The 26,524-nt window shown below is 47.2% G+C and overlaps 2 protein-coding genes and 1 long non-coding RNA gene across 6 annotated transcripts in view; 1 reads left to right on the top strand and 2 right to left on the bottom strand.

Moving 5' to 3' along the window:
* The window catches only part of Tut4 (terminal uridylyl transferase 4), a 180,483-nt gene extending 179,093 nt beyond the window's left edge, over nt 1-1,390 (bottom strand). The window contains exon 1 of the mRNA XM_087549192.1: nt 1,178-1,390. The gene's annotated coding sequence lies outside the window, so the exon portion shown is untranslated. The remainder of the gene's footprint in view (nt 1-1,177) is intronic.
* Nucleotides 1,065-17,124, top strand: Shisal2a (shisa like 2A). 2 transcript variants are annotated; one of them, NM_001402233.1, is given in 3 exon segments: nt 1,065-1,540; nt 7,209-7,348; nt 16,860-17,124. In NM_001402233.1, coding segments are annotated over 3 exon segments (570 nt in total). In that variant the 5' UTR covers nt 1,065-1,358; the 3' UTR covers nt 17,108-17,124.
* On the bottom strand, nt 9,810-26,524 carry LOC148005970 (uncharacterized). Of its 3 annotated transcripts, XR_015621043.1 has the most exons (6): nt 26,503-26,524; nt 25,878-25,977; nt 23,026-23,059; nt 19,909-20,047; nt 16,840-16,963; nt 9,811-10,340 (listed from the first exon to the last, which is right to left on the bottom strand). It is a non-coding gene; the product is annotated as an uncharacterized LOC148005970 (long non-coding RNA). The 3 variants fall into 3 exon arrangements; XR_015621044.1 differs by lacking the exons at nt 23,026-23,059; nt 25,878-25,977; nt 26,503-26,524 and adding an exon at nt 25,231-25,513 and having other exon boundaries at nt 9,810-10,340; XR_015621045.1 differs by lacking the exons at nt 19,909-20,047; nt 23,026-23,059; nt 25,878-25,977; nt 26,503-26,524 and adding an exon at nt 25,231-25,499.

The following is a 26,524-nucleotide window of genomic DNA, read 5'->3' as shown; positions in this document are numbered from 1 at the left end:
ATCCTCCTGCCTCAGCCTGCTGAATAACTGAGGCTAGTGGCATATGCCATCAGATCTGGCTGCTTTCTGTTTGTTTTCATTTACTGCACACTGACCCTTAAAGGCATTAATCTCTCAATACCTGCCCTGTTCTGCGCTCCCTGTATTCCCTTCTACCACCCAGTCCTGTGTCGGTCCCTCCGTGATGATTCCCCTCTGATTCCTCCACCAAACTGTTTCTCAAGGGCCAGCCCAGATCGGACCTTCAGGTCAGAGTCGTGATGTCCAAGGCATCTGTGGAAATGCCTCACAGGACAGAGGGAAAAGAAGCAGTGAAGGAGTCAGTTGAGCTTCCACCCAGACCCCTTCAGACCCATGCCCACCCCCCACCCCACCCACACACACACACACACATGCCACAGCAAAGGGAAGCACCTTCAGACAGGAATAAGAATAATGCCTCTGTAGTCTAGGAACAAGTTGTGAAGGTTGGCAGTCCCTAACTGAGGTGGGGGTAAAGGCTTATTTCTTAAACAATTGCCTTATTGCCTTTGATCAAGAGCTGGGAGTACTAACGGTGTGTGTGTGTGTGTGTGTGTGTGTGTGTGTGTGTGTGTGTGTGTGTGTGTGTGAACATTGTGTGTCAAAGAGGGAGCAGGAGAGGAAAGGAGAAAAAAAAAAGGTTAAGAAGCTAGCCATGAAGACTAAAAATATAACTGGAGAGCAGAGTGTGGCCACACACCCAGAATCCCGACATTTGGGAGTTGGAAGCAAGTCATCAAAACACCCAGGCCAGTGGAATACATGAGGCCCACTGGTAAAGAGGTTTGCTGAGAGCCAGCCAGACAACAGGGTTGAAATCCCATGAGCTCAGGAGCCTGGGGAAATGACTTGTCTCTGATCCTCAGCTGCCGTCTATATAACGAAAACCCTGGTCTTCAGGTTGCTTTGCCAGTTAAATGGAGTAATTATTCATCAACCCCAGAGGACCAGATTCTGCCTGTCTCCTGCATAGCACACAACCGCCAAGAGAAGGGTCCTGGCGGTCCGCACGGTGCTACCTCGCATAAGAGAGAGCCTCAAATATCCACCTTGCCTCTCTGGCTGTCGTGTGGTGTCTCGGCCGCGGGGGCGAGGAGGCAGCCCCCGCCCCGGACTGGGTCCCCGCGCACGCACCCCTGCCTCCGCGCCCGCGCACCTGGCCACCGGGTCTCCGGGCGCCCCGTCCTCACCGCGCGCCTCTGAGCCTTTCGCCGTGCCTTTCTCTGCAGCGCCTCTACCTGTGCACTTCCCTGCCTGCCTGGCCCTCGGGCTCTGCTGGGTCTCCGGCCGCCGTCTCTCACTCGCCCGCCGTCTGTCCGGGGGACTAAGGAGGCACAATGAGCGGCGCCTGCTCGAGCTACGTGAGCGCGGAGCAGGAGGTAGTGCGTGGCTTCAGCTGCCCGCTGCCGGGGGGCGAAGCGGCTGCTGTCTTCTGCTGTGGCTTCCGCGACCACAAGTACTGCTGCGATGACCCGCACAGCTTCTTCCCCTACGAGCACAACTACATGTGGTGGCTCAGGTACAGACCCTGGCCCTAACCTCACCTTGAACCCTTTCACCCATCCTACCCCCCTAGCCCACCCGCAGGCCAGCCTCTTGTAAGCCTCCACTTTCCTGTAAGTACCCATCCTTCAAGTCATCCTTATCCCCATTGACAACACTGACCCTGCTCCTACTTTGTACCCCATCGAACCCTCGAAGCCCCATCTCAACTCCTTCATCTTGACCCCAACCATTATTTAGAACCACACTTGAATCTGACCAGCACTACCCCAAAGCACTCATTCTGTCCCTCGTCTGAACTTCATTCTGCCATCACCCTCAAGACAATCTCAAATCACAAAGCCAACCCCTCACCCTAACAGCAAATACTATCTTCAGACATACAGAAGAATCCCAAACTCTATCCTTAGTTCTCACACAGACGCTCCGATGTGGACGCGGTTCCACATCGCACAGTCCCACCCCCAGCTTCATGAACTCCCTATTGCTACTGCAGTCCTAACCTGCCTCAGTCTCCTCCTCAAGCCTGTAAAGTGTCTCAGCTGTCTATTCCCGTCTTGACTTTAATGGGGTCTAGACCTACGTCCAAACCACGACCTCAAACCTTCATCCTCACCTGATGCTCCAACCCAACCCCTTCCCTTCCCCTCCCTGTCACTCCCACTCTCATGCTCAGCCCTTCCCTTCCCTCTCACTCCCTTTACCGGACACTTATACTTTGTGTCCCGGGGGTGTACCCAATGCTTGCACTAAAGCAAAAACCTGGAGGTCAGGGCTTGCGGCAAACTCAGTGTAACACAGTAGCATAATGCCACAGCAGAGGCCAGCTCCGGCCATTTTAATAGTGGGGTCTGGGTGCCAATATTTCACTCTCCCTGGCCATTCAGGGACAGGGTTGCTTGGACCAAGTCTGACGATCCTGAAACCTAAATATGGAGCTGGAGGGCAATAGGTCTTCGTCCCTCTGAGTCCCCAAAAGGACCCAGAAAGTAGAGCCTGATCTTCCACCCGCTCTGGGAAGGGGTATCGGCGAAAATGGGTTGGTCCATCGAGAGTTTTCCGTCCCTAACAGTGTATGAGCGGAAGACTACGTGCTTCCTGGTGGGAATGGGGCGTCGTAAGCTGCTGCCTAGTCTCTGAGCCTTCCTGGCTCTTTATCTACCGGATGGGGAAATGACCGATCATTGTCTTGATTTCTGATTAAGGCAGGGACCAGACAAAAACTAGATATCTGCCAACTACAACTACAAAGATTGCTTTTTCTATGATGTCCAGCCTGTAATTCTAAAACATTTTCAAACGACGAGGATATCATATCCTGCACATTCGGCGGTGACTAAAAACACAAAGAATCATACTAATTTTTTTTCTGTTCCCACGTATTCATCCATTCACTATAATCTTTGCTACTGCGTCTCTGGGCAAGGCACTGAGGACACAAAAGCCAATTATTCCCTGTGAGAAGACTTCATTCTTGTGAGAATCCAACCCAGGGCTTTGGGCATATCATAGACAAGTACACTAACCCTGATTGTATCCCCAACCCACCTAGTCTGTTCAGAGCAGTGCTTCTCAACCTTCCTAACGCTGTGACCCTTTTGTACAGTTCTTCACGTTATGGGAAAATTACTTCATTGCTTCTTCATAAATGTAATTTTTGCTACTGTGGTGAATCATAATGTAAATATCTGTGTTTTCTGGTGGTTTTAGATGACCCCCCTATGAAAGGGTCATTTGATCCACAAAGGGGGTCATGATCCACAGGTCGAGAACCACTGATTATCTAAGTGAACAGTTGACACCTCACTTCGTGTTTAGAACTGAGGTAGGAGCTGAAGAAAGATGATACCGTCCGTTCAGAACCTGGTGCAAACCTTGGCTCTATCTTACCAGCTTGCAAATTGGAAAAGTTGTTAAATCTTCTGGATTCTTTTTTTTTATATATATAACTTTAAAATGGCAGTTACAGCCACCTGTGATGGTTCACACTGGTAATCCCAGCTCTCGTGAGACTTGAGGCAGAAAGACTATGGGTGATGTTGAGGGAGTCGAGGATACTCACTGAGTTCCAGGCCAGCCTTGAGTACGCGGTGAGAACCTGTCTCAAGGAATAGATAAAAATGTGAGGAGCAGCATTAACGCTCAACTCACAGAAGACGGCTTGAGGAGGGAGTGACGTGGTGTGCAGTGCGGGTGAAGGGGCTCAGTGCACTGAGTAGGGGCTCAGTGCACTGAGTAGGTGCTCAGTAGGCAAGGGTTCCCTTTCCATCTGTAAATGTGAGGCACAGAGCTCTGAAGAGGTGGGCTCCCTCTATCACCATCACACACAGATTGTGAGGACATGACTGAGGATGGGCTACACACCTCCATACACACAGCCTAAGACATCGCCCCTTCTTACAGATGGAAAGACAAGAGGGACGGCATTATTACTGGGAGTAGCCCAGAGAGGAGTGGCAGAGCTGAGGCGGAAACTAACTTAGGCCTATCTGATCCCAAACCCAGACTTTTCCTGTTCAACATCTGACTGAACCCTTCCTGGCTCCTTACAGCTGATCTACTCGGCTCTCCCCACAAAACAAGCTCTCCCCACAAAATGTGGTGTTGTTGTCGTCTTCTACTGTGCTGGCCCCTTATGATGCAAAGATGAGTACCCCCTGTGCCTCCCACCCCCAGCTGGTTGTCCCTTCCTCTTCCATCACGCCCTTATCTACTCACTTCTTGTGACTCCTCCCGTTGCCTTGGAAACCTCCCTGTGGAATGCTTTAGTGGCTTTAACGGGTTTTAATGGAGGGTTGACTGGGGAGATCTCTAAGGTCAGCTCTTACATCAGCATGACCTCAAAAGCAGCTGAAGGGTTACACTGTGAGAAGTGACTTCCTGGGTTCTCCTGTGTGGGGGTGTGGTTGGGAGTGGGTGTTGTGCATGTATGCCTGTACTGAATGCACGAATGCATGCTGTTCCTGCAGAGGTCAGAAGAGGGTGACTGATCCCCTGATACTGGGGTGACTGAAGCCTGTGAGCTGTCACATGAGTGCTAGGGACCGAAAGCTGGGCCTCTGGCGGAGGCAGCCAGTGCTTTTAATTGCTCGGCCCACTTCCTGGGTTCTAACCCAGGTTTATAGCTGCAAAGCATAGCGCTGAGGGCTGAACTCTGAAACAATTTCACACATGCATCTGACAGAGCCCATATCACTTCAGTATAGAGACCTTGTTTTCTCCAAATTTCATTTGGTCCTACTTCGTTTAATCTCATTCTTGCATGTGTATACGTCTCCAGGTGAGCACGGTATCCTTAAGAGAGAGCGTTTGAGGGGAAAAGCCATCTTTGAAAGCCAACCATCTCAGACCAAGAAAACATCCCATGGAGAAGCGGCTGGTGCAACTGCCCATCTGGCCCAGTCGTCAGAACTTCCTTCCATCTTCTTACTGCCAGGATGTGAGTCAGAAGGCAGTGCCTCAGCGAAGGGCAGAGTTGGGGGTTAGGTACCAGGAACACTGCACCCTTGTGGGCCACCTGGTGAGACTGAAGGGCAGAGCTGGTAATCACTGGCTGCAAACACCCTCTTTCTCTACTCACTCAGCCACCCGGTGAGATGGGAACCTTCACAAATGAAGATCAGAAAATCAACGTGATATTTCCCCTTCTGTATGGCAGAATCCAGTTTCAAACGTTGAACAGAGTACCTGCTCTGGAAGCCTGAGTGCTTCCCAGGGTCACAGTGGGTCTTTGTCTCTCAGAGTCAGCACAGCAGAACCTCCTAAGTGCAGAGCCCTCTAGTTCAGTTTCTGTGCAGAACAGGATTCTTGACATCACGGAAAGGCATCTGTCTGCCCTGTGCTAACCTCTCCTCAGAAGGAAAGTACCCCTTCTGTGAGCAGTGCCTCCCCAGCAGACATCTCTGATCATAAGTCCAGTTGGTGCTGAAATAAGGCTTCTCCTCAGAGAGCTCTCTGTCTTTCCCATGCTCTATCCTCAGTCCTCAGACAGACATGGTCCAGGGATGTTGCACTTCTTTTTTTTTTTTTTTCCGGAGCTGGGGACCGAACCCAGGGCCTTGCGCTTGCTAGGCAAGCACTCTACCACTGAGCTAAATCTCCAACCCCAATGTTGCACTTCTGAGATGGCATTTGCTCCCTAACTCACTTCCAGTTTGGGACACATCCTCTATCTTCTCATCATTCCACAAAAGTTCTCCTTTAGAGGCCACTTTCCCATCCTGGTGCACATAAATGTCTCTTACAAAGAGTGACGTCCTCGTCTGTCTGTACGTGGGTCTACCAGCTATAGGCCCATGAACAATAAGTGATCTCAAATGAGAAAACTATTGCTTTTTTTAAATGTGTGTGTGTGTGTGTGTGTGTGTGTGTGTGTGTGTGTGCAGACATGTACACAGGGGCATATGCGTGTATAGAGGCGAGCAGTCAAGCTCAGGTATGATTCTCCAGAACACCACCTCCTTTGAGGCAAGGTCTCTCTCTCATTAGTCTTGAGGTCAGCAGTTTAGCTAGGCTGGCTGGCTAGTGGGCCCCAGGGATCCTCCTGTCTCCATCTCTGCAGTGCTTGGGTTACAAGTGTGCACCACCCCGTGAATACTTCTGGGTGTCGAACATGAGTCCTCATGCTTGCAAGTCAAGCAAGCCTTTCACCAAGTGAGCTCTTTCCCTGGCCCGAGATAACTGTTCAAAGTATCGACAAGAACTAAAAAACACCACATACTCAATATGCTTAATGTGGGAAAGGACGGATGAAGTGAAGGATTGAGAAAAGGAGAGCTGACCTGTGTTCTAAGATGAAGAGCTGAGGACAAATAGCTCACCTTTTGGTGTTTGGGTTTTTAGACAGGGTCTCTCTATGAAGCCCTGGCTATTGTAGAACTCACTATGTAGACCAGACTGGCCTTGAAATCTCAGAGATCAACCTGCCTCAGCCTCGGAGTGCTGGGATTAAAGGCATATGCCATTACATCCAGCTAAGTAGTTTTTATGGAAAGTGATCCCAGAAAACATTGGCAGAGGGTGGGGAAATGAGATGGAGGAAACACTAACAATGGGTTGTTACAAGTAAGTCACACCGAAGCAACCAGTGCCTAGCCTGTGCTGGTCAGCATACAATGTATACCTCAGAGTTATTCCACGGGAGCTGGATACATATATACCACTGTGGTTGTGAGCTGGTCAAGGAAGGGAAGCATTAATTATCTTATACTTCAATGAGCAGACAGAGTTTTGTTCTGGGTCTAAGAAAGCCTCAGGCAAAGACATGCTGGCAACTGAAATCCTGCACTGACTGTTCCACAATGATAGGATCCAAGGGGATGTGGCCAGGACATGTACAGCCCGAATTACACCTAGCAACAGCTTGATAATATAGTTTGCTATATTATCCTCCAACCTTATGTTTATGTATATTTAGTTAAGTTTGGGTATGACTATTTTCACTTTACATTCATTATCTTGTAAGAATGTATTTATATATGTGTATGTGTATGTGCGTGTGCATATAATTGTTGGTATGGGACACACACGCACACACACACACAGACCAGAAGATGATGCCCACTGATATTCCTCAGTGAGCTAAACTGGTGGGAAAGTTGAAGCTGTGCCCACCACTCACACTCCAGTAGCACGCTGCCTCCCTAGACCCCAGCGCTTAGCCCACTGTGCTCTTCTGTCTCCAGCATCGGAGCGCTTGTGGGCCTGTCCACGGCAGCAGTGGTCCTTCTGGCCTTCCTCATCACTGCCTTTGTGCTCTGCTACCTGTTCATCAGCTCAAAGCCTCACACGAAGCTGGACCCAGGCCTAAGCTTACAGACAACAGGTAAGAAAGAAGCTGCATGATGTCCCTGTAGTGGGCAAGCTCAAACCTGTCTTTGTGGGAGAGAGATAATTAGAATTGAGGTCTGGATGGCCAGGTATGGGAGAGAGTGCACCTTGTTTGTTTGTTTGTTTTGTTGTTCGAAACAAGGTTTCTCTGTGTAGCCCTGGCTCTCCTGAAACTCACAGAGATCCACTTGGGAGAGCACACTCTCAATCCCAGCTCTTGAGGGGGTAGGGGGATGTGGAGAAGTAGGCAGAGCTCTGTGAGATTGAGTCTACACATCGAGGTCCTGTCTCAAATGAGAAAAACGGAAGAGAAAGAAAAAAAATGAAGAAACAAAAACAAAGAAAGATAGAAAAAAGGAGGAAAGGAGGAAAGGAAGGAAGGAAGAAAGGGAGGAAGGGAGGGAGGGAGGAAGAAAAGAAAGAAAGGAAGAAAGAAAGAAAAGCAAGGAAGAAGTGAGATCTAGAACATTCGCCTTCTGAGTATCCTGGAACATTCACCCTTCTCAGGAAGTCTGTGAGCTGAACATTAATGACCCTCCATGTGTCCTTCATGAGCCCTTCATGTGCCCTTCATGTTCTCAGCCCTTATCGGAGTCTCTAAGGTCACCAGTGCTCTCACACAAAGATTATGCATGAATGGATTTTCTATGATTGTGTTTTCATCCTAGCCTTAGAGAGTGTAAACTGATTTTCATATTATCCCCAAACAAAACAGAGCCAATAAGACATACTTGCTGTTTCCCCAAAAAATCAACATTTGATCAGAAGCTGAAAACAGTATTTTATTTTTCATAACCTCTTGTATTCATCTCTTCATTTGCATGGGCCATCGAGAACCTCAGAGGGGCCCAAAAAAGAAGTGCTGCCTTTTCCCAAGTCCTACCAGAACATTTTATAACCTCTGAAGATCCAAGTCGGTGTTAGCCAAAGAGTTGTTAGTACAGTTGAGTGAACAGCAGCCGGGTGGGTTGTCTACACCTCCAGGGCGAGAGAATTGAGGTGGAGAGAAGGTTGGAGGCTTGTCCATGCTTCTCCTCCTAGAGCCACACTCTTCTGCCCACTAAACTTGGACTGTGCGAGTGTTTAAGGGCGACCCTGCTGGATACCAAAAGGGTCAGCTTTTATCAGTGTTGAGGCAAATACAGGAGGGAAGGCAGGAGGGGCAGACAATAGGAAAAGGCAGGCCAGGACTGAATGAGTAGCAGGGTCACTCTTGGGGGTGCTCTCTTAGGGAACAGGTAGGAGGGGTACTCAGGCAACAGAGGCAAAGGCAGTGAGCATCAGGAGGGTAGAAGGGTGGGTGGGTAATACCTCATCTCAGAGGGAGATGGAGAGGGCTGAGTGCTAGGGTTTGTAAGAGATTAATTTCCTAACTTAAAACAGTCCTTCTAGGGGGCTGGAGAGATGGCTCGGTGGTTAAGAGCACTGACTGCTCTTCCAGAGGTCCTGAGTTCGGTTCCCAGCACCCGCATGGTGGCTCACAACCATCTGTAATGGGATCCAATGCCCTCTTCTGCTGTGTCTGGGGACGGCGACAGTGTACTCACATATATAAAATAAATAAATCTTTAAAAAAAAAAAAAAAAAAAAAAAAAAACAGCCCTTCTAGAATCCTGAAGATGGTTGGGAGTGGAAAGGTTCATCTGGCTGCCTGTGGAATCAGGACTAGGAAGCAAACTGAGCAGAAGAACAAGTTGACAACTTTGCCTAATGAAATATAAATGATATAAGACATCGTATATGAAGTTAAAAATCAAGGATAGGCAGCAAAGATTTTGTGTGTATGTGTTCAAGCGCAAGTGGTGGTGGTGGTGGTGGTGGTGGTGGTGGTGGTGGTGGTGGTGTGTGTGCATGTGTGTGTGTGTGTGCACACATGAACACATGTGAAAGCATCTATTCTCAGTCTACCCTATTCTCGGGTTGTACATTTTAACTTGCCTACTTACTAAAATGTATTTGTAACCTCAAAATCAATACTTGAAGTAATTATGAGGTTATTACAAATTGAGTGTGTACAGTGACAAAAATCTGAGGGGGCGCGTGTCCCAGATAATGTCAATCAAAGCTGTACTCTGTAAGCATGTTTCCTCTAGAACCATTCTGTTCCAATACAGTTCTGAAGTGCCTGTCCAATGCTCCCAAGCATAAGAAGACTGTGCTGGGCTTTGAAGAACATAGGGTGCTAAATGTCTAGACATGTGTGAGAGGTAAACCAGAAATATATATGAAATCATGGAACTGGAGAGATGGTTCACTGGGCACTGGCTGCTCTTCCAGAGGACCTGGGTTAGATCTCCCAGCACCTACATGGCAGCTCGCAACTGGCTATAACTTCAGTGCCAGGGAACTTGACACCCTCTTCTGGTCTCCTAGAACACCTGGCATGCACATGGTACACAGACATACATGCAGGCAAAACACTCATACACATAAAAATAAACATTTTTAAATAAATATATATTAAATCATGTGTCTTTAATCAGTAGCTCATAAAACCAAAGTCAGATATTGATTGTTTGACACAAATATCATGGCCGAAGGCACACAGAAACCTCATCTTATATTCTCCCTAGAAGACAGAGTCTCATAGCCCAGGCTAGCCTAGAACTCACTATGTAGCCAAGCCAACAGCCATAACAACAACATGTGTCATATGACCTTGAGCTCCTGATCCTCCTTCCTCCAACCCCAAGTTGCCCCCAAGCCTGGCTTAGCAGCAATGTTTTAATATTTACTCACTCAGTGTTTAGATAAAGTTATAGTACACAACCACATAACTACTGTGGATAAGCAGGACTCATTGTATATAAAAGAAGATCGGACTGATATCCAGAATACAGAAACACATCTTTAAACAGGTCAGAAAAGTGTAATAATGATGATGATGATGGTGGTGGTGGTGGTGGTGGTGGTGGTGGTGGTGGTGGTGATGATGATGATGATGATGATATAAAAGCCCAACACAAGCCTGGTGTGGTGGTGCACGCCTGGGAGAGAGAGAAATAGCAGGATGAGCAGTTCTCTGTTGTCCTTTGTTACATAGCAACTTGAGGCCATAAGACTGTCAAACAAACAAATGGTCACAATGACAAAATTCACAATGGAAAAGGAAAGATTATCAGCCTTAATATGAGGATAAAGCAACTTAAGAATGATAGGCCCATCAGACGGCTGAGATGCTTAGAAGGTCTTGCTGAGCAAGCCCAACATGCCGGAGTTCAATCCCTGGGACCCACATAAAGACAGAAGAGGACTGACTCCACAGAACTGTATCTGATCTTCACATACACCATGGCTTACGTACTCACACACAATAAACCTATTATTATTATCATTATTATGTTTTATATATTATATATTATCATTATATTACATTTTTAAAAGGACACTGGTGCTGAAGAGATGGATTAGCAGTTAAGAGATGGCTAAGCAGTTCCAGAGGACCCAGGTTCAATACCCATCACCTACATGGCACCTCACAAAACCTTTAACTCTAGTTCCAGGGCATCCGACACCCTATGAGGGTACTACACACATATGGTACACCAACATATATACGAGCAAACTAACATACACATTTTTTAAAAATAAATAAATCTTCAAATAAATAAAAAGGCCATTGACAAAAGTTTAGAAGTGAATCAAATTAATAGTGCGAAAGTTGGGGTTTCACATACTGCTGGCAGGAATATAAATTGGTTGAGCTACTTGGCAGAGCAATTTGAATTTGGCAATGCCTTGTGCTAAAAACATGTATGCCCTGTAACTCAGCAGTTCTATGTCTGATGATCCGTCCTTGAGAAGTAGCAGGACAGCCTGTCACAGAGGAGACCAACTCAAAGTTTATCTGTACAAGGAGCTAAGGTGACAGCTAGCACGCTCAAGTACCATACAGGAGTTACAGGGACAAACCCTCCCTGAGTGGACTACCATGAAGTCCTTTTTTTTCATGGTCACTGGGCAGGGACAGTTATGACACTTCCATTGCACAGATGAGGAAAGTAAGGTTCAAAGTCACCTAGTGGGTGACTGACGGCTCTATTTCAACCCCTGTTGCTGAGAAAGGGAAGCCCTTCTTCTGTGCTGGATACTCTTGGAAGATGCTCTGGGACCAGTCTTCCTAACTGCATCACTCACACACAGCTATGGTGGTCAGGTCTCAGAGATGCAGGATGAACTGCACAAGGGGTCTCAGCTTGTAAATTGTGGTCCCGAGATTCCAAAGTGTTTCTCTGCCTCTCAAGTCCTGCTCTCTTTCATGTCATCAAACCTGGTCTCCCTGTTCCTCCCTGCCCCCATCCCAGCCCTTCTGACTAGGAGTCACATAGTTCATCCTTGATCATGTAGATGGAGACCACCTGCCTGCTTCTCGGTGCCCAGCCACCATCCAAGTTACTTAGTCATCAAGGTTCGGAACAGCATACACTCTTGCTTTTTGTTTCTTAATCTTTGAAGATGGGAAGGGTGTCCTCTGACCTTTACCAGATGATTGCTTCTGCTTCTCTGCCTTTTACAGCTCTCGGCCTTCACCGTGTCACCCTTCCCCTTCCCTCTGGACCCCACAGCGTTGGGCCAGGAGCCGCTGAGATGGTGCGTGGGCCCACTGCTTTGTTTTTACCAGATCTTTCCCGCTGTATAGACTCCTGCTTCTATTTGCTTTGCTGTCTCGCTTTTCAGGAAGACAGGACAGATCATGGCTCCCATTTTACAGGAGAAAAAGAACAAGAATCAGTAGGGGATGTGACCAAGTCCTCACAAATCGTGTGAGCATGTGTGTGTTTGGGATGCCAACCAGATCTGCCAGGCTTCAGAGTGGAATCACTACCCTGTGAGGGAGTGAGTGAGTGTGTGTGTGTGTGTGTGTGTGTGTGTGTGTGTGTGTGTGTGTGTGAATGTCTGTCTGTCCTTATCTCTCTGAATGGTAGAGCAAGTGTGGTATGACAGGTGCCTTGGCAAGTGACCATAAGAAATCCACTTTGAACACAGTTTCCTTCCCGTGTCCAGGATTCTGCCCATCACCCCTGTCCCATCCCATCTTCCCAAACCTGACAGGCAATAGCGATAGAACCTTTTCCTCTTCCCTTACCTCTCTTCCTTCTATTCCTCCCTGTGCTGGGGATCTAATGCAAGGCCTCACATGTGCAAAGACACACTGTCCCTCAGAGACAGCCTCCCTCTACAGCCCCAGTAACTTCCTTAGTGGAGTTTTTTGTGAGAAGCCAACTAAATCCAAAGGGTGGCTGAGGGCCTGCTGTTGTGTTCCGCCCGTGCTGGGGACTTCAAGCATTTCACTAGCTCTGCTTCTCTGGCAGGTGGCTGTTAACCTCCTCTGTTTTGAGACCACACATGTGAAGCGAGGACAGAGATGATGTCCCAACCCATGCCTGTTTAATGAAACCAGAGAAATCAAAATTAAATAAGCTTTAATTTTGCTCTGGAAGGAGGTTGTTAATCACCCACTCTCCCCGTCTAGAACCCCAGGGATCTGGAAAATCAGTCTGATACTTTTGGCATACAGGAGGGATGCTGAAACCCAGAGAGGAGCAGTCATGCACTCAAGCCCCCAGGCTAGCTTGTGGTCTGGTTGGTTGGGTCTTTGCCTTTCAGGCCACAGATGTATGTCTCTGTAACAGCTGCCCACACTTCATGGTGGTTTCCATCACCACCCCACTCCCATCCCACCCCCACCTTTTGGAGAGTTCAGTCACCCTAGATCCCACTGCTTCTTGATTAAGCACACTTGTAGTGACACCTGTGAATCACAGTGTTAGTCACAGGTGTCACTGATGAGCAGGACTGAGGACTCCGGAGAGCAAGGTCTGATGACAGAGGTCTTTAGGGAACACTGGACAGGTGCCCTGGATTTAATATTGGCTCTCTGTTCTCATGGTTCCTCTGGTTTTATTTCTTTTTATCACTTATTTATTTGTTTCTTTAATTGTCTTTTAGTTATGTCTATAGTGGTGTGTCTGTGTGTGGGTTTGTGTCTGTGGATACAGCACCTGTGGCAGCCAGAAGGGGGTGTGGGATTCCTCTGTGGCTGGAATTATACGACCTTGTCAGCTGCCCAAGGTGGGTGCTGAGACCCTAACTCTGTCCTATAGAAAAGAGCGAGTACTTTAAACGGCCGAACCACTCTGCAGCCCTTTGGTTTTTTGTTGTTGTTTTGTTTTTGTTTTTGTTTTTTTAACCATTTAGAGGTCTTTTTTAAAAAGATTTTATTTATTTTATCTATATGAGTCCACTGTAGCTGTCTTCAGACACACAAGAAGAGGGCATCAGATCCCATTACAGATGGTTGTGAGCCACCATGTGGTTGCTGGGATTTGAACTCAGGACCTCTGGAAGAGCAGTCAGTGCTCTTAACCACTGAGCCATCTCTCCAACCCCTAGAAGTCTTTTATTATCATTTTTTTTAAAGATTTATTTTATTTATAGGAGTACACTGTCACTGTGTTCACACACACCAGAAGAGGGCGTCAGATCCCATTACAGATGGTTGTGAGCCACCATATGGTTGCTAGGAATTGAACACAGAACCTCTGGAAGAGCAGTCAGTGCTCTTAACCCCTGAGTCATCTCCCCAGCCCTATTATCATTTTTAATACCTATTAAGCTATGCATTCACAGGGAACTGCCCCTGGCAGCTTAGCCTTTTCTTCCTTGACTGGAAAAGATGCAGAATTAACTGACTCTTCAGTTGAACTCAGGCACTTTTCTCTTGGGTTTCCTTCTTTTTCTGATCATTTCCCTTCATTGCTCAGAATGCTTTGTTGGCTCTTATCATGCTTCCCATGCTCAACAGCAGCATCCTGGGTAACGCTGTAGACTCTTTCCAGTCTGGCCCTGGCAATATCTGTAGGGCACTCCTTTTTGGAACCACCTATTCCTTTGATGTCACAATATCACCTTACTTGCAGATTCATATCCACAGGGCCAAAGGATAGCCCCAGGCTTTGTTTTTTTTTTTTTTTTTTTCAGAGCTGGGGATGAACCCAGGGCCTGGCGCTTGCTAGGGAAGCGCCCTACCACTGAGCTAAATCCCCAACCCTAGCCCCAGGCTTTCTAAAGTGTTTGGGGGGGATACATTCCAGGTGCCCCACTCCTTTCTCTTGTGTTTGTCATCTCTGCAGGTACCTGGAAAATGGTAGTCCCAGTACAACGGCTCATGGTTTCCTATTAAACAAACTGTTCTCTGGGCCCTAATCTAATCTGTAAAGTAACCTTAGAAAAAAATTAGAGATGTTTACGTAGCTCCTGGTTAGTTTGAAATACATGACATTATCAATTAAGTGACCATCCCTTGTTTGTGCTAGGGATTGAACCTACATGTGCTAAATGTGTGCTCTACCACTGAGCTGTGCCCTCAGCTCGCAACTACTTTATTATTATTGTTATTAGTTATTATTATTGTTATTAGTTGTTATTATTTATTTGTGTGATGTATGTGTGTGCGGTAGAGGACGGAGGAGGACACCAGGCATCCTACCCTATCACTCTCTGCCCGTTTCCTTGAGACAGGGTCTCTTTGAGCCTGAGCCTCTTGCCTTTTTTTTTTTTTTTTAAGCTAGGCTGCCTGAGCAGCAAGTCCGGGCAATCCTCCTGTTTCTACCTCCAGCAATGACTTGGGGATGCAGATAGAGATAAATGGATGCATATCTAGCCACACACAGCTTTTTTCTCTTTTCTGTGAATCTGGAGATCCAAGCTCACTTCTGCTTGCCGCCCTCACCCCAAGAGTCATCTCACTGGTCCTGTTATTTTCTTTTAAAAAAAACAAAAACAAAAACAAAAACATTTTTTAGGAGCTGGAAAACTAACTCAACAGTCAGGAGCACTGGTTCCTCTTCCAGAGGAGCCTGGATCATCAACATGACAGCTTGCAGCTCACAGCAGTCTGTAACTTAATCCCAAGAATCTTACTCCCTTTTCTGGCCTCCCATCTTCAAACCAAAATCTGAATGTGATGGTGTATACTTGTAAACCCAGAGAAGGCTCCGAAACTTAAAGGAATGGCCCCACTTGGGAACCAGAGAGAATTCTGGTGTGAAAAAGCAGATTTCTTGAGGGGAGATTAGTAAGGAAGTTGAGCAGAGATGGGCAGAGGCCCATGGAAAGCCTTGACAGCCACCCCCAGTCTCAGATCAGACAGACACTGGAAGCTTTCAAAGAACAGCTCATGGACTCACTTGACCTTTGATTCCTCTGGTAACTTCTGAGGAGCCCAGCTGGAGGAGCCCGGCTAAGCAGTTGGGCTGAGCAGAGGAGAAAGCCTGAAGGAGGCGGTGGCCTTCTGGTGGGTGTAGCAGAATCTGGTGGGGCCTGCAGCGATTATGAGGGGCTTAGGAGAGAGGAGGTATAAAAGCCAATGGTGTTCTGACTTAAACATTTACTATTTTAAAGGATGCTCAATTGTGTCAGGGAACATGGATTTTTGTTTTGACTTTTGTCTTCTTCTTCTTTTTTTTTTTTTTTTTTTTAAGAGGGTTTCTCTGTATAGTCCTGGCTGTCCCGGAACTTGTTCTGTAGACCAGGCTGACCTCAAACTCAGATGTCTGCCTGCCTCTGCCTCTTAGTTGCCTGGATGAAAGGTAGGTGCCACCACTGCCCAGGATTCATAAGTGACCGTGGGATGCAGTGACAAAAGAGAGAAAGAGAGAGAGAAAATGAATGTCACCAATGGATCAGGGTTCAAAGGCCAGGCGAGCTTCCTTCCTAGCTCAGACAGAAGATGAAGGAAGGAGGGGAGAGTGGAGGAGAATACAGGACTCTTTTGTTTGGTTGGGTTGATTTGGTTTGATTTTTGAGTTAAGATCTATTTCGAGTTGTAGCCCAGGCTAGCCTCACACTTCTTGGGACCGTCAAGCTTCTGCTCCCTAGGTTCTGGGATTACAGGGCTGTGTATCACACATAGCTACTGTTCTCATCCAGCTTTATTTTATTTTATGTGTATAAGTGTTTTGCCTGCATGTTTATCTCTTCACCTCATGCATGTTTGGTGCTACAGAGGTCAGAAGAAGGCATTGGGTCCCCTGGAACTGGAGTTACAATCAGTTATGAGCCACCATAGAGATGCTGGGAATCAAATCCAGGGCCTCTACAAGAGCAAGTCTCTCCGGCTTCTCCAGCTCCCAGACTGTTCTTAAAACAGAGAACAGCAGATGTCTTACAAACAGGCAGTGCTCCTCTGTATGTTGGCTGTGTAACCAGCCTGGGTCTTCATCTTGAAAATGAACTTGTAGTTTGTTTTTTTTTAATGGCTTTTTAACCCTCGTAGGGATATGGTGAAGGTCAGCTCTTGCTCTCCTAGCAATCACCTCCCCTGCTCAAGAGAAACATGTGTCCCTACTGTGTGATGTGGTATATTGCTAACAATTGTTTCTTGTATGAAGACTACGAACACAGTGAGGTACTCAGGTAATCAATAGAGAAGTTGGCCATGGGTGTGGCGCTGGTGTGGGAGAATGGGCTGCAGGAGGAAGTTACCTCAGATTGTTGTTTTTCAGGCTCCAAGGAGATGTCACCTGACCACCAAGGTTTGAACACGGCAATCATGATGGAGGTGCCAGGGGTAAGCTCTCCCAGGCAGAGTTCATCCTTGAACACACGGCTGGAAAGCAATGAGAGGCAGACTGTGGGTCCCAGAGGTCTTCTCCAGAACCAGTTCATGGCTACAGTGACTGCTAGCCACATTCCAGACAGCCCCGAAGAGGCCTCTGTCCCCACCCCTGACCCATATGGACCAGCTCCATAAACATCCAGTAAATGTCTTTGTATCACTCCTTCTGGAGTCTCTGTTTTTGGTGACAGGGTGGGAGTGAGAAGAGCCAGAGACGGGGGAGCCTAGTGGGGTAAACGAGGGCTCTTCCCACAAAAGCACCAAAGTCTTGCTTTTCAAGACCCAGCTGTCTTGCTCGGCCTGAGCAACTTAGGACCAACTGAAGTGGGGCATGAGTCATGTGGAGAGCAGTGTTACTAGCAATAGCACACAATACAGAAACCTGAGGTAGTGGAGTCTCAGAAAAGCCTTCTCCTGAGAAGACCTGACTTGTTTTTATGTGGTTTCTCTGCCCCAGTGTAGGTGTATGCAAAAGTCCCTGGGATGGGGATCTGTACTCAGAGGGGTAGACTTCCTCGTCCATCCCTCCAGGTCCTGGAGTGGGCCCCTGGTAAGGTGTATGATGAGAGGGAGTACAGCACAGGCCCCATCATAAGAGTTTCACAGGCGAATAAAAGAATGAATGAATGGCCAGGTGTGCAACTTTAATCCTGGCACTCGGAGGCAGAGGCAGGCAGATCTCTGAGTTTGATGATGCCAGCCTGGTGTATAGATCAAGGTCCAGGATAGCCTGGGCTACACAGAGAAACCCTGTCTTGGAAGAAAAGAAGAAGAAGAAGAAGAAGAAGAAGAAGAAGAAGAAGAAGGAGGAGGAGGAGGAGGAGGAGGAGGAGGAGGAGGAGAAGGAGAAGGAGAAGGAGAAGGAGAAGAAGGAGAAGGAGAAGGAGAAGGAGAAGGAGAAGAAGAAGAAGGAAAAGACAGGGTTGGTGGCACATGCTTTTAATCTTAAAACTTGGGAGGAGGGGTTGGGGATTTAGCTCAGTGGGAGAGCGCTTGCCTAGCAAGCACAAGGCCCTGGGTTTGGTCCCCAGCTCCAAAAAAAAAGAAAAGGAAAAAAAAAAAACTTGGGAGGAAGAAGCAGATGCAGGCAGATGTGAGTTCGAGACCAGCCTGGTCTACAAACCGAGTTGTAGAACAGCCAGGACTACACAAAGAAACCCTGTCTTCAAAACAAAAGGATGGGGGTTGGGGATTTAGCTCAGTGGTAGAGCGCTTGCCTAGGAAGCGCAAGGCCCTGGGTTCGGTCCCCAGCTCCGGAAAAAAAAAAAGAACCAAAAAAAAAGAACCAAAAAAAAAGAACCAAAAAAAAAAACAAAAACAAAAACAAAAACAAAACAAAACAAAAGGATGGGCTGGAGAGATGGCTCAGCAGTTAAGAGCACTGACTGCTCTTCCAGAGGTCATGAGTTCAATTCCCAGCAACCACATGGTGGCTCACAACCATCTGTAAAGAGATCCGATGCCCTCTTCTAGTGTATCTGAAGACAGCTACAGTGTACTCATATACAATAAATAAATAAATCTTTTTTTTTTTGGTTCTTTTTTTCGGAGCTGGGGACCGAACCCAGGGCCTTGCGCTTCCTAGGTAAGCGCTCTACCACTGAGCTAAATCCCCAGCCTAAATAAATCTTTAAAACAAACAAGCAAACAAAAAAAAGGATGAATGAATGAGGGATGGTAAAATGGCTCATCAAGGTAAAAGGAGAGTATAGCCTCGTCTAAATTGTCTGACCTCCTCACTTGCACACACACATGCACACACCCACACACAGCATGCATCAATAATATATATATTAATTTTTAAGTAAGTGAATAGGAAAAAGAATGATTATTACACCAAATACAGGTCCCGCAGGGTGGACTGAACCACTTAACCCAAGTAGCCTGGACGGTCACTCCCTGTGCCTGTTTTCTTGCTAGATTGTTGTAAGTGTTTTAAAAAGTGGTCAATTTAAGCTGAGCCGGGCGGTGTAAACCACCAAGCTACTTGGGATGCTTAAGCAGGAGGCCAAAAGTTCAAAGCCAGATGAGAATCTGTCTCAAAATAAAAGGGAACAATAAAAAATCTCAATGGGGGCAGAAATATGGCATTAAAAACAAACAAAAAGACAAACAGCAATGACAAAAACACTTTACAATTATTATTGTTGTCTTAAAAAAATAAAAACAAAAACTGAGAATGACACCCGTGGTCTGTCCTGGAACCTACGATATAGGCCAGGTCAGCCTTGAATTCACAGCCTGTCTCTGCGCTGGGATTTAATATATGAGTACACTACCAGGTCCAATACCTTCAAATTCCAAGAGGCTGGAGAGATGGATTGCTCTTGCAAAGGAACAGCTCACAATTAACTCCAGCTCCTGAGACACAACACCTTCTTCTGGCCTCCTCTGACACTGCACTTAGGTGTACAAACCCACATACGGACACACACACACACACACACACACACAACTAAAATTTAAAATAGAGAGGCATGCAGAGTTATAGGAATTCCAGGCCAACTTGATCTACATAACAAGATCCAATAAGCCAGAGCTACATAGTGAGACCCAGTCTCAAATCAATCAATCAATCAATCCTAGGGACTATAGAGCTGCTGGCTCAGTTGTTAAGAGTACTTGTTGATCTTCAAAGGACCTGAGTTCAAGGACTAGCACCCAAATGGTAGGTCACAACCATCTGTAACTCCCCTCCCCCTCACAGGATCCGATGCAGGCATCAACCATACAGGTGGCACACACATATACATGAAAGCAAAATAGTCACACATAAAATAGAATGAATAAATCAATCGACTCCCACCAGAAACTGGGAGGCAGAGGCAGGTGGATCTCTGTGAGTTTAAAGTCAGCCTGGTTTACACAGTAAGCTCAGACAGGACAGCCAGAGCTATGCAGAGACCATCTCAAAACAAAACAATAACCAAACAGACCTGGAGAAATGTCTCAGCAATTGAGAATACTTCCTGATTTTTCAGAGGTCCTGAGTTCCACTCCCGGAACTCACATTGAAACCAGCCTGCAACTCCAGTTCCAGAGGATCTGACACCCTCTTTTGGCCTCCTCAAGCACCTGTACATACATACGCATTAATACAATAAACCTTTCAAAGTATATACATACATATAAAGTAAATGCAGTTCTAAGTGGATATACTTTAACATACTCATTTTATAAACAGTGATGGTGGAGCCAGATGTCTAGTTACAATCCTGACTCTGCCACTTGCTAGGTAACCTGTGCCTCAGTTTCTCTTATGAGCAAGGAAAATAATAATCACTTGTTCCTCAGATTTAGGGGAAGATATTTACTCCAAAAAATACTGAATAGTGTGTTAGAAATGGGGAAAATACCTTAAATAAACTATTATTATTATTATTATTATTATTATTATTATTATTATAGTGCTTCATTTTGGTTTATATTATTAGCTTATAGCCCAGAAAGCTGCAGGCAGGAAGCTCACTGCTACCCCTCTCTGCTGCCTTTCCCAGAGGCTTTTGCTTTCCTTGGAGTGTAGAGCAGATCAGGGAGACCCTGAAGATACTGAAAACTGCTCTTGACATTTCACCATGGAACGACCTGGTGCTGGTTTTGGCAACAGTGAGACATCATGACATTCTTAGACATCTGTGCTCAGGTCCTAGCCAGCCAGCAAAAGGCACATGATGAAGTGGAAAGTGTCCAAGACTCGGAGTCTGGAGGCGTTGTTTGTCTTTTTTTCCCCTTGTACGGGTGGGAGGATAGGGTGGGGAGGGTCGGGAGAGTGGGGAGGGTGAGGGGTAGTATTTTCATCACACCGAATAAAACATCTCTGTCTACTAAACATGTTCTCCATGCAATGGACCTGTGCAATTGCTGTAAACAAAGAACAATCCTGCTGTTACGGGGCTCAGATGGAGTCTGGGGTAAACACACAGAAAGTGCAATGGGCCTTCTGGTAGTCCCCAGGCTGCAGGAGGGAGCAGAGATGTCTTTGATGAGTCAGCCCCAGGTCAGACAGACTCCAAGGACAATATGGACAGAGTACAACCTGTTCAAAAGCAGTGCAGAAAGCCCAGTGTGGCCCAGGAACTGAAGGTTATTACAGAGAACACCACAGTGGAGTGCGGGCTGTGCCTCTGTGTGTGTGTGTGTGTGTGTGTGTGTGTGTGTGTGTGTGTGTGTGTGTGTGTGTCTGTGAGTGTGTATGTGAGTGTGTCTGTGTCTGTGTGAGTGTGTGTGTGTCTGTGTGTGAGAGAGTGTGTGTGCATGTGTGTGAGTGTGTGTGTGTGAGAGGTGTGTGTGAGTGTCTGTGTGTATGTGAGTGTGTGTGTGTGAGTGTGAGTGTGTGTGTCTGTGTGAGTGTGTCTGTGTGCGTGTGAGTGTGTGTCTGTGTGTGAGACAGTGTGTGAGAGTGTGTATGTGTGTGAGTGTGTGTGTGAGAGTGTGTGTGTCTGTGTGTGAGTGTGTGTGAGTGTGTGTCTATGTGTGAGAGTGTGCGTCTCTGTGTGTTGCGTGTGTGTGAGTGTGAATGTGTGTGTCTGTGTGTGAGTGTGAATGTGTGTGTGAGTGTGCAAGTGTGTGTGTCTTGTGTGAGTGTGCGTGCGTGTGTCTATGTGCGTGTGTGTGTGTGTGTGTATGAGAGAGAGAGAGTGTGTGTGTGTGTGTAGATGTTGAAGGTGGGTGACAGTGTAGTCACTGACACTGGGTTATATTATTTACAGAACAGATTTCCTCTGTCCTTGATAACCTCATCAGTAAAGTTCTTTTTTCTCTCTCTAAATGTTTACTACAGCGGAACAATCTGCTAATGCCTGTCTGGCTGTTCACAGAGAGGGAGAGACAGTTGCAAATCCTAAGAATGCAGGGGGCGGGGCGGGGGGTCTTCTCATTAGTCTGGGACAAGAGTTCTCAAGTTTCTGGTTGCATCAGAGCAAGCTATGGCTTTTGCTTTGGTTTTGCTGCTGAGGGTGAAACCCCGGGCCCCACACTGGAGAGGCAAGCACCCTACAACAAGCTTTACCTCCAACATTTTTTTTTGTACTCTATCTTGAGACAAAGACTCTCTCCGTTTTCCAGGCAAGCCTTGAATTTGTGACCCTCCTGCCTCGACTTCCGGAGTAGCTAGAATTACAGACCTGCGCCAGCAGGAGCCAACGTGAGGGCTTATAAACAAAGAACAGTTTGCTGTTTCTTACTCCTCACCCCAGCCGAAGTCGGTCGGGCTGAAGTGAGTCCTCAGATTTGCATTTTTAACAAGTTCCAGCTGCTGCTGCTGCTGCTGCTGCTGCTGCTACCCTGGGGACCTCCCTCACAGCACAAGTGGCTCCGAAGAACAAAGACAAGCTTTGTGGACTCTGGTCACAGAGGTCAGAGACCCCACACAGAGCAGAGCCCGAGAACCTGGTAGAATTTGTTCCCCAGGACCCCATGTATATGGGATAGACGAGGGTGGACCAGAATGAGGAGCTGCCTATAAATCTCAGGCAGCATAGATTCCACCCCAACCCGACTTCAGCGTTGCTGGTTTGAATTTGTTCACCCTGAGGAGGTTTTCACTGGGCTTGGCTGGTCAAAGTCCAGCGTTAGAAACTAACTGCCCACCCCGTGAGACAGGCTCCCCTCCCCCCAGAGCACAGACAGGGAGGAGGCCCTGTGAGCTGACACACAAACACAAATAGTCTGAGCTCACTGGGGCTGCCAGGCTCACATCGACCAGCAATTATTTCTTGTAAATTGCTTTCCGGGTTATGTTCAGAACATGTGCCTGTGACTCCCTGAGAACAAACACTCAGAGGACACAGAGCGAGGGCGTGGGGGCTGGCTGCGGAGTGGGCTGCTTACGAAGGGGGACTAAGAGTCTGCATCTTCAGCCAAATTTTAGAGACTAATCTTGCACTCCCCTCTATCATCCTGCCAAAGAGTAGTCCATCCCCTTTTTCCAAACATCCACTCATCTGTCTGTCTGTCTGTCCCCGTAAGAAGCTGGTCATAAGGCTGGAGAGATGGCTCATGCATTAAGAACATTGGCTGGGGCTGGGGATTTAGCTCAGTGGTAGAGCACTTACCTAGGAAGCGCAAGGCCCTGGGTTCGGTCCCCAGCTCCGGAAAAAAAAGAACCAAAAAAAAAAAAAAAAAAAAAAATTGGCTGCTCTTCCAAAGGACACAGGTTCTATTCCCAGTACCCACGTAGTGACTTACAACCGTCCATAACCGCTGTCCCAGGGCATCCAATGGCCTCTCCCAGCATCTCATGCACACATGTGATACCCAGACATATGTGAGAGCAAGACAAGCACACATATAACAAAATCTTTTTAAACAGCAGCAGCAGCAGCAGCAGCAGCTCTTGCCTGTAGGTGTGCTATAGGTGTCTGTAGGAAATGGCTAACCTGGTCAGAGACTTCAGGAAGGAAATGGTGTGTGAATCAAGTCCCAAATGCACTGGCTAACTTTGTGGTGCAAGGCAAGGGACACAGGAAGAATCACAGATGAGGAGAGGGGACAGGAGGCTGCAAGTGGCTCTCTCTCTCACTGGGTAACAAGGTGAACAATGGCAAGAGAAGAAGCTGGTGCTGAGAATCAGGGCCGGAAGCCCTCCTTTGCCCTGGTCAGAGGTTGGGAGTTTAACTTGACAGCAATGTATGGGAGGACTCATTCTCCTGAGTCTGCAAGGCTCTCTGCTCTGGGGAAACTTATTGAGTTCCGGCCCTGGAGATCAGAATAGTTCATCTGTAGGACCATGGTGGCTCATGTGCACACAGGATGACCCTCACACCAGACAGACCCTTATCTCAGAGCACAGAGCACAGTATACTGGCCTCCTCTAAGGCAACGGAAGCCAAGCTGTAAGCAAGTACCCAGGAGAGCCACGTGGACAGAGCATTCCCAGCACTCTGATTGGCTCTTGCACACCTCACCATGCCTCACAGACCACCCCAGTGGATGGTCTACTTTGGGTGTTGCTTGACCTCATGTTGTGACCCTACTGGAATGGATCCTATCGATAGAGGCTCACTAAAATGAAGAGTAAGCTTGACCCGAGAAACCCTGAAGAAGTCAAAGTTGTCAGGTAAATGTAGGGTACGGGATAAGGACCATTAGAGCCTGGATTCTAACACCAGAAAAAAAGAGATAATCTAGAATCCTTTGTGGGGGAAATCTAATTGAATTTGACCTTGGTGGAACATGACGATATTTGATGGTGTCAAACAAAGCAAAAGTGTCTTTGTTTGTGAGACCCGTCTGGGTAAACCAGGCTGGCCTCAAAATCTTCCCGTTTCTGTATACCAAGGGTTGGGATTACAGATATGAACCGCATCTGGCTTTGATGGAACCATCTAAAATGGAGGTGGGTCAGCAGTTAAGAGCACTGGCTGCAGGTTCAGCTGCCAGCACTCACATGGTGGGTTAAAACCATCTGTAAATACAGTTCCAGGGAATCTGACCCCCTTCACGGGAATTAGAGCCACAAGAAGGGTGCATGTAGGCAACACTTGTGCACATAAATACAAAAAATTAAGACTAAAAACAAGGATGGGACCATATCTAGCCCCACCCCCAACTCTCCAGCCCCCCTCCCCCTACCACAACAACCAACATACATTCACATCTTTTGCTCTGGGTTCTGAGAACAAAGAAATAAAATCATCTTAATTCCTGTCCTTGATAGATCCCTCAGCCTATTGGGAAGAACTAAATAGACAGTGACATTATATAGTGTGAAGTGAGATATGACTTCTTCCTTCTCAAGTTCAGGGCAAGATCAGCCCGTGGAGAGGTGAGGGCTCCATTTTCAAGTGTCTTTCCCTTCAGAAAAGGAGTTCCCTTTGTGCAACCATCTTCCCCGCCTCACTCCGGGTTCCTTCACCCCACCTCTCTCCCTGTGCGTTTCCATGGAGACCGCAAGCCCCTCGAAGCTTCCTGTGTTTCTGCACCCCTCCCCCCACGCCATCTCTCTTAGTTGCAGAGTCCCTCTAGGCTTGATAATATCCAGAACTTTCCCCAGGCAGGAATTATTATTCGCGTACGGTATCTGTGAAAGCTGAGACCCAGACGTTAAGCGATTCGCTCCTGGCTCCGCCTGCCGCCAGTCTGAAGCTCGGACACCCCTCCGCCTTGCACACTCAGCCTTCTGTGCGCAGCCGGCTGGCCTCCTCTCCACCTAGGCTTATTTCTCTTTTTTCCCTTCCCTATCTTTGGTAGTTCAACTTTTTTTTTCCTTATTAGAAAATCAGGGGGCTGGGGATTTAGCTCAGTGGTAGAGCACTTACCTAGGAAGCGCAAGGCCCTGGGTTCGGTCCCCAGCTCCGAAAAAAAGAACCAAAAAAAAAAAAAAGAAAATCAGAATATGTTCTGACTAAAACGACAAATGACATGAAGCTCAATCCTTACATTAGTGACTTTAAATCTATTCTTGGACTCGCTGTTTCCGAGTCCTTGGTGAACTGAAGCAGTACTGGATGATAAAGACCTGCCAAAAAGCCATCTCAGGATGCACCAGCCCCGAGTATGCTCAGGCAACAGTGTTACTCACGGTTCTGAGCCTTGCAATATGCCTGAGTACACTAAGAAAAACCATTTATGACCAGGCCAAATTTACCCAAGACACGGAGAGAATTTAGATAAAAGGCACCAAGTAATTAGAACTGTAGTTCTAGAAGACAAGAACATCAAAACCTTGACATATGGGAAGTAGACTGTCCTACAAGGCTGCTTCCCAAACCCGTAAGCCTATTTTTGTCTTCTGCACACTAATCTGAAGGTGTCATACTTAACACGGTAACAATACAGGCGTGAAAGGACAGTACAGATTGTGATGTGCTTATTATATGCCATTTATTCTTATTAAATGAACGTTTGGGGCTGGAGAGAGAGCTCAGATGCGGGGTGATCACCCTGTTCCGTTTCCAGCACCTACCTACATGGTGGCTCACAAATAAGTAACTTCAGTTCTACAGGTTCTGAAGCAGCTTCTGATCTCCTTGGGCTTCTCTATACACTTGGTATACATACAAACACTGGCACACATGGACATGCACATAAAATAAAAATAAACAAAGATGCCTTAGATTTTTTTTTTTCCTTCAGCTCACCTCCCTGACCCCTTGGCACATTGATCATGAAGTCTATTGCTACTAAAAGAGCCAGAGTCTAATCTCAGACTTTCTTACTCTATCTGTCTGAGAAGACCACGTCTGGAGCCCAGTACAGGGTGGGGACTCTCAGGCCACTAGGGAGAAGCAGCTATGTGGCTGTCCACCACCTGGGCTCACCCATGGAGCTGGCGCCTCATTCACAGTCTCAGCTTGTCCCCCTTCCCCAGCCAGCCTCCCTTCGGGCTGCATTTTCTGCCCCATCCATATTCATGGCATGTTTTCCTTCTATTAGTTCCAATTAAGCCACTTCGTCAATGTTTCTGGAACTAAAACTTCCGGCACTTAGCTTGGGAACAGAGGATCCTACCTGTTCCCCTCCCCCACCTCCTCACTACCTAAGTCATCTGTCCCCTCCTCAACACCCCCACCTCACCCTACCTAACTCACCTGTCCCCTCCTCACCACTACC

This window comes from Rattus norvegicus, chromosome 5 (assembly GCF_021556685.1).
Source record: "Rattus norvegicus strain SHRSP/BbbUtx chromosome 5, alternate assembly SHRSP_T2T, whole genome shotgun sequence".
Classification (NCBI taxonomy): domain Eukaryota; kingdom Metazoa; phylum Chordata; class Mammalia; order Rodentia; family Muridae; genus Rattus; species Rattus norvegicus.
This window is presented reverse-complemented; position numbering and strand designations above follow the sequence as displayed.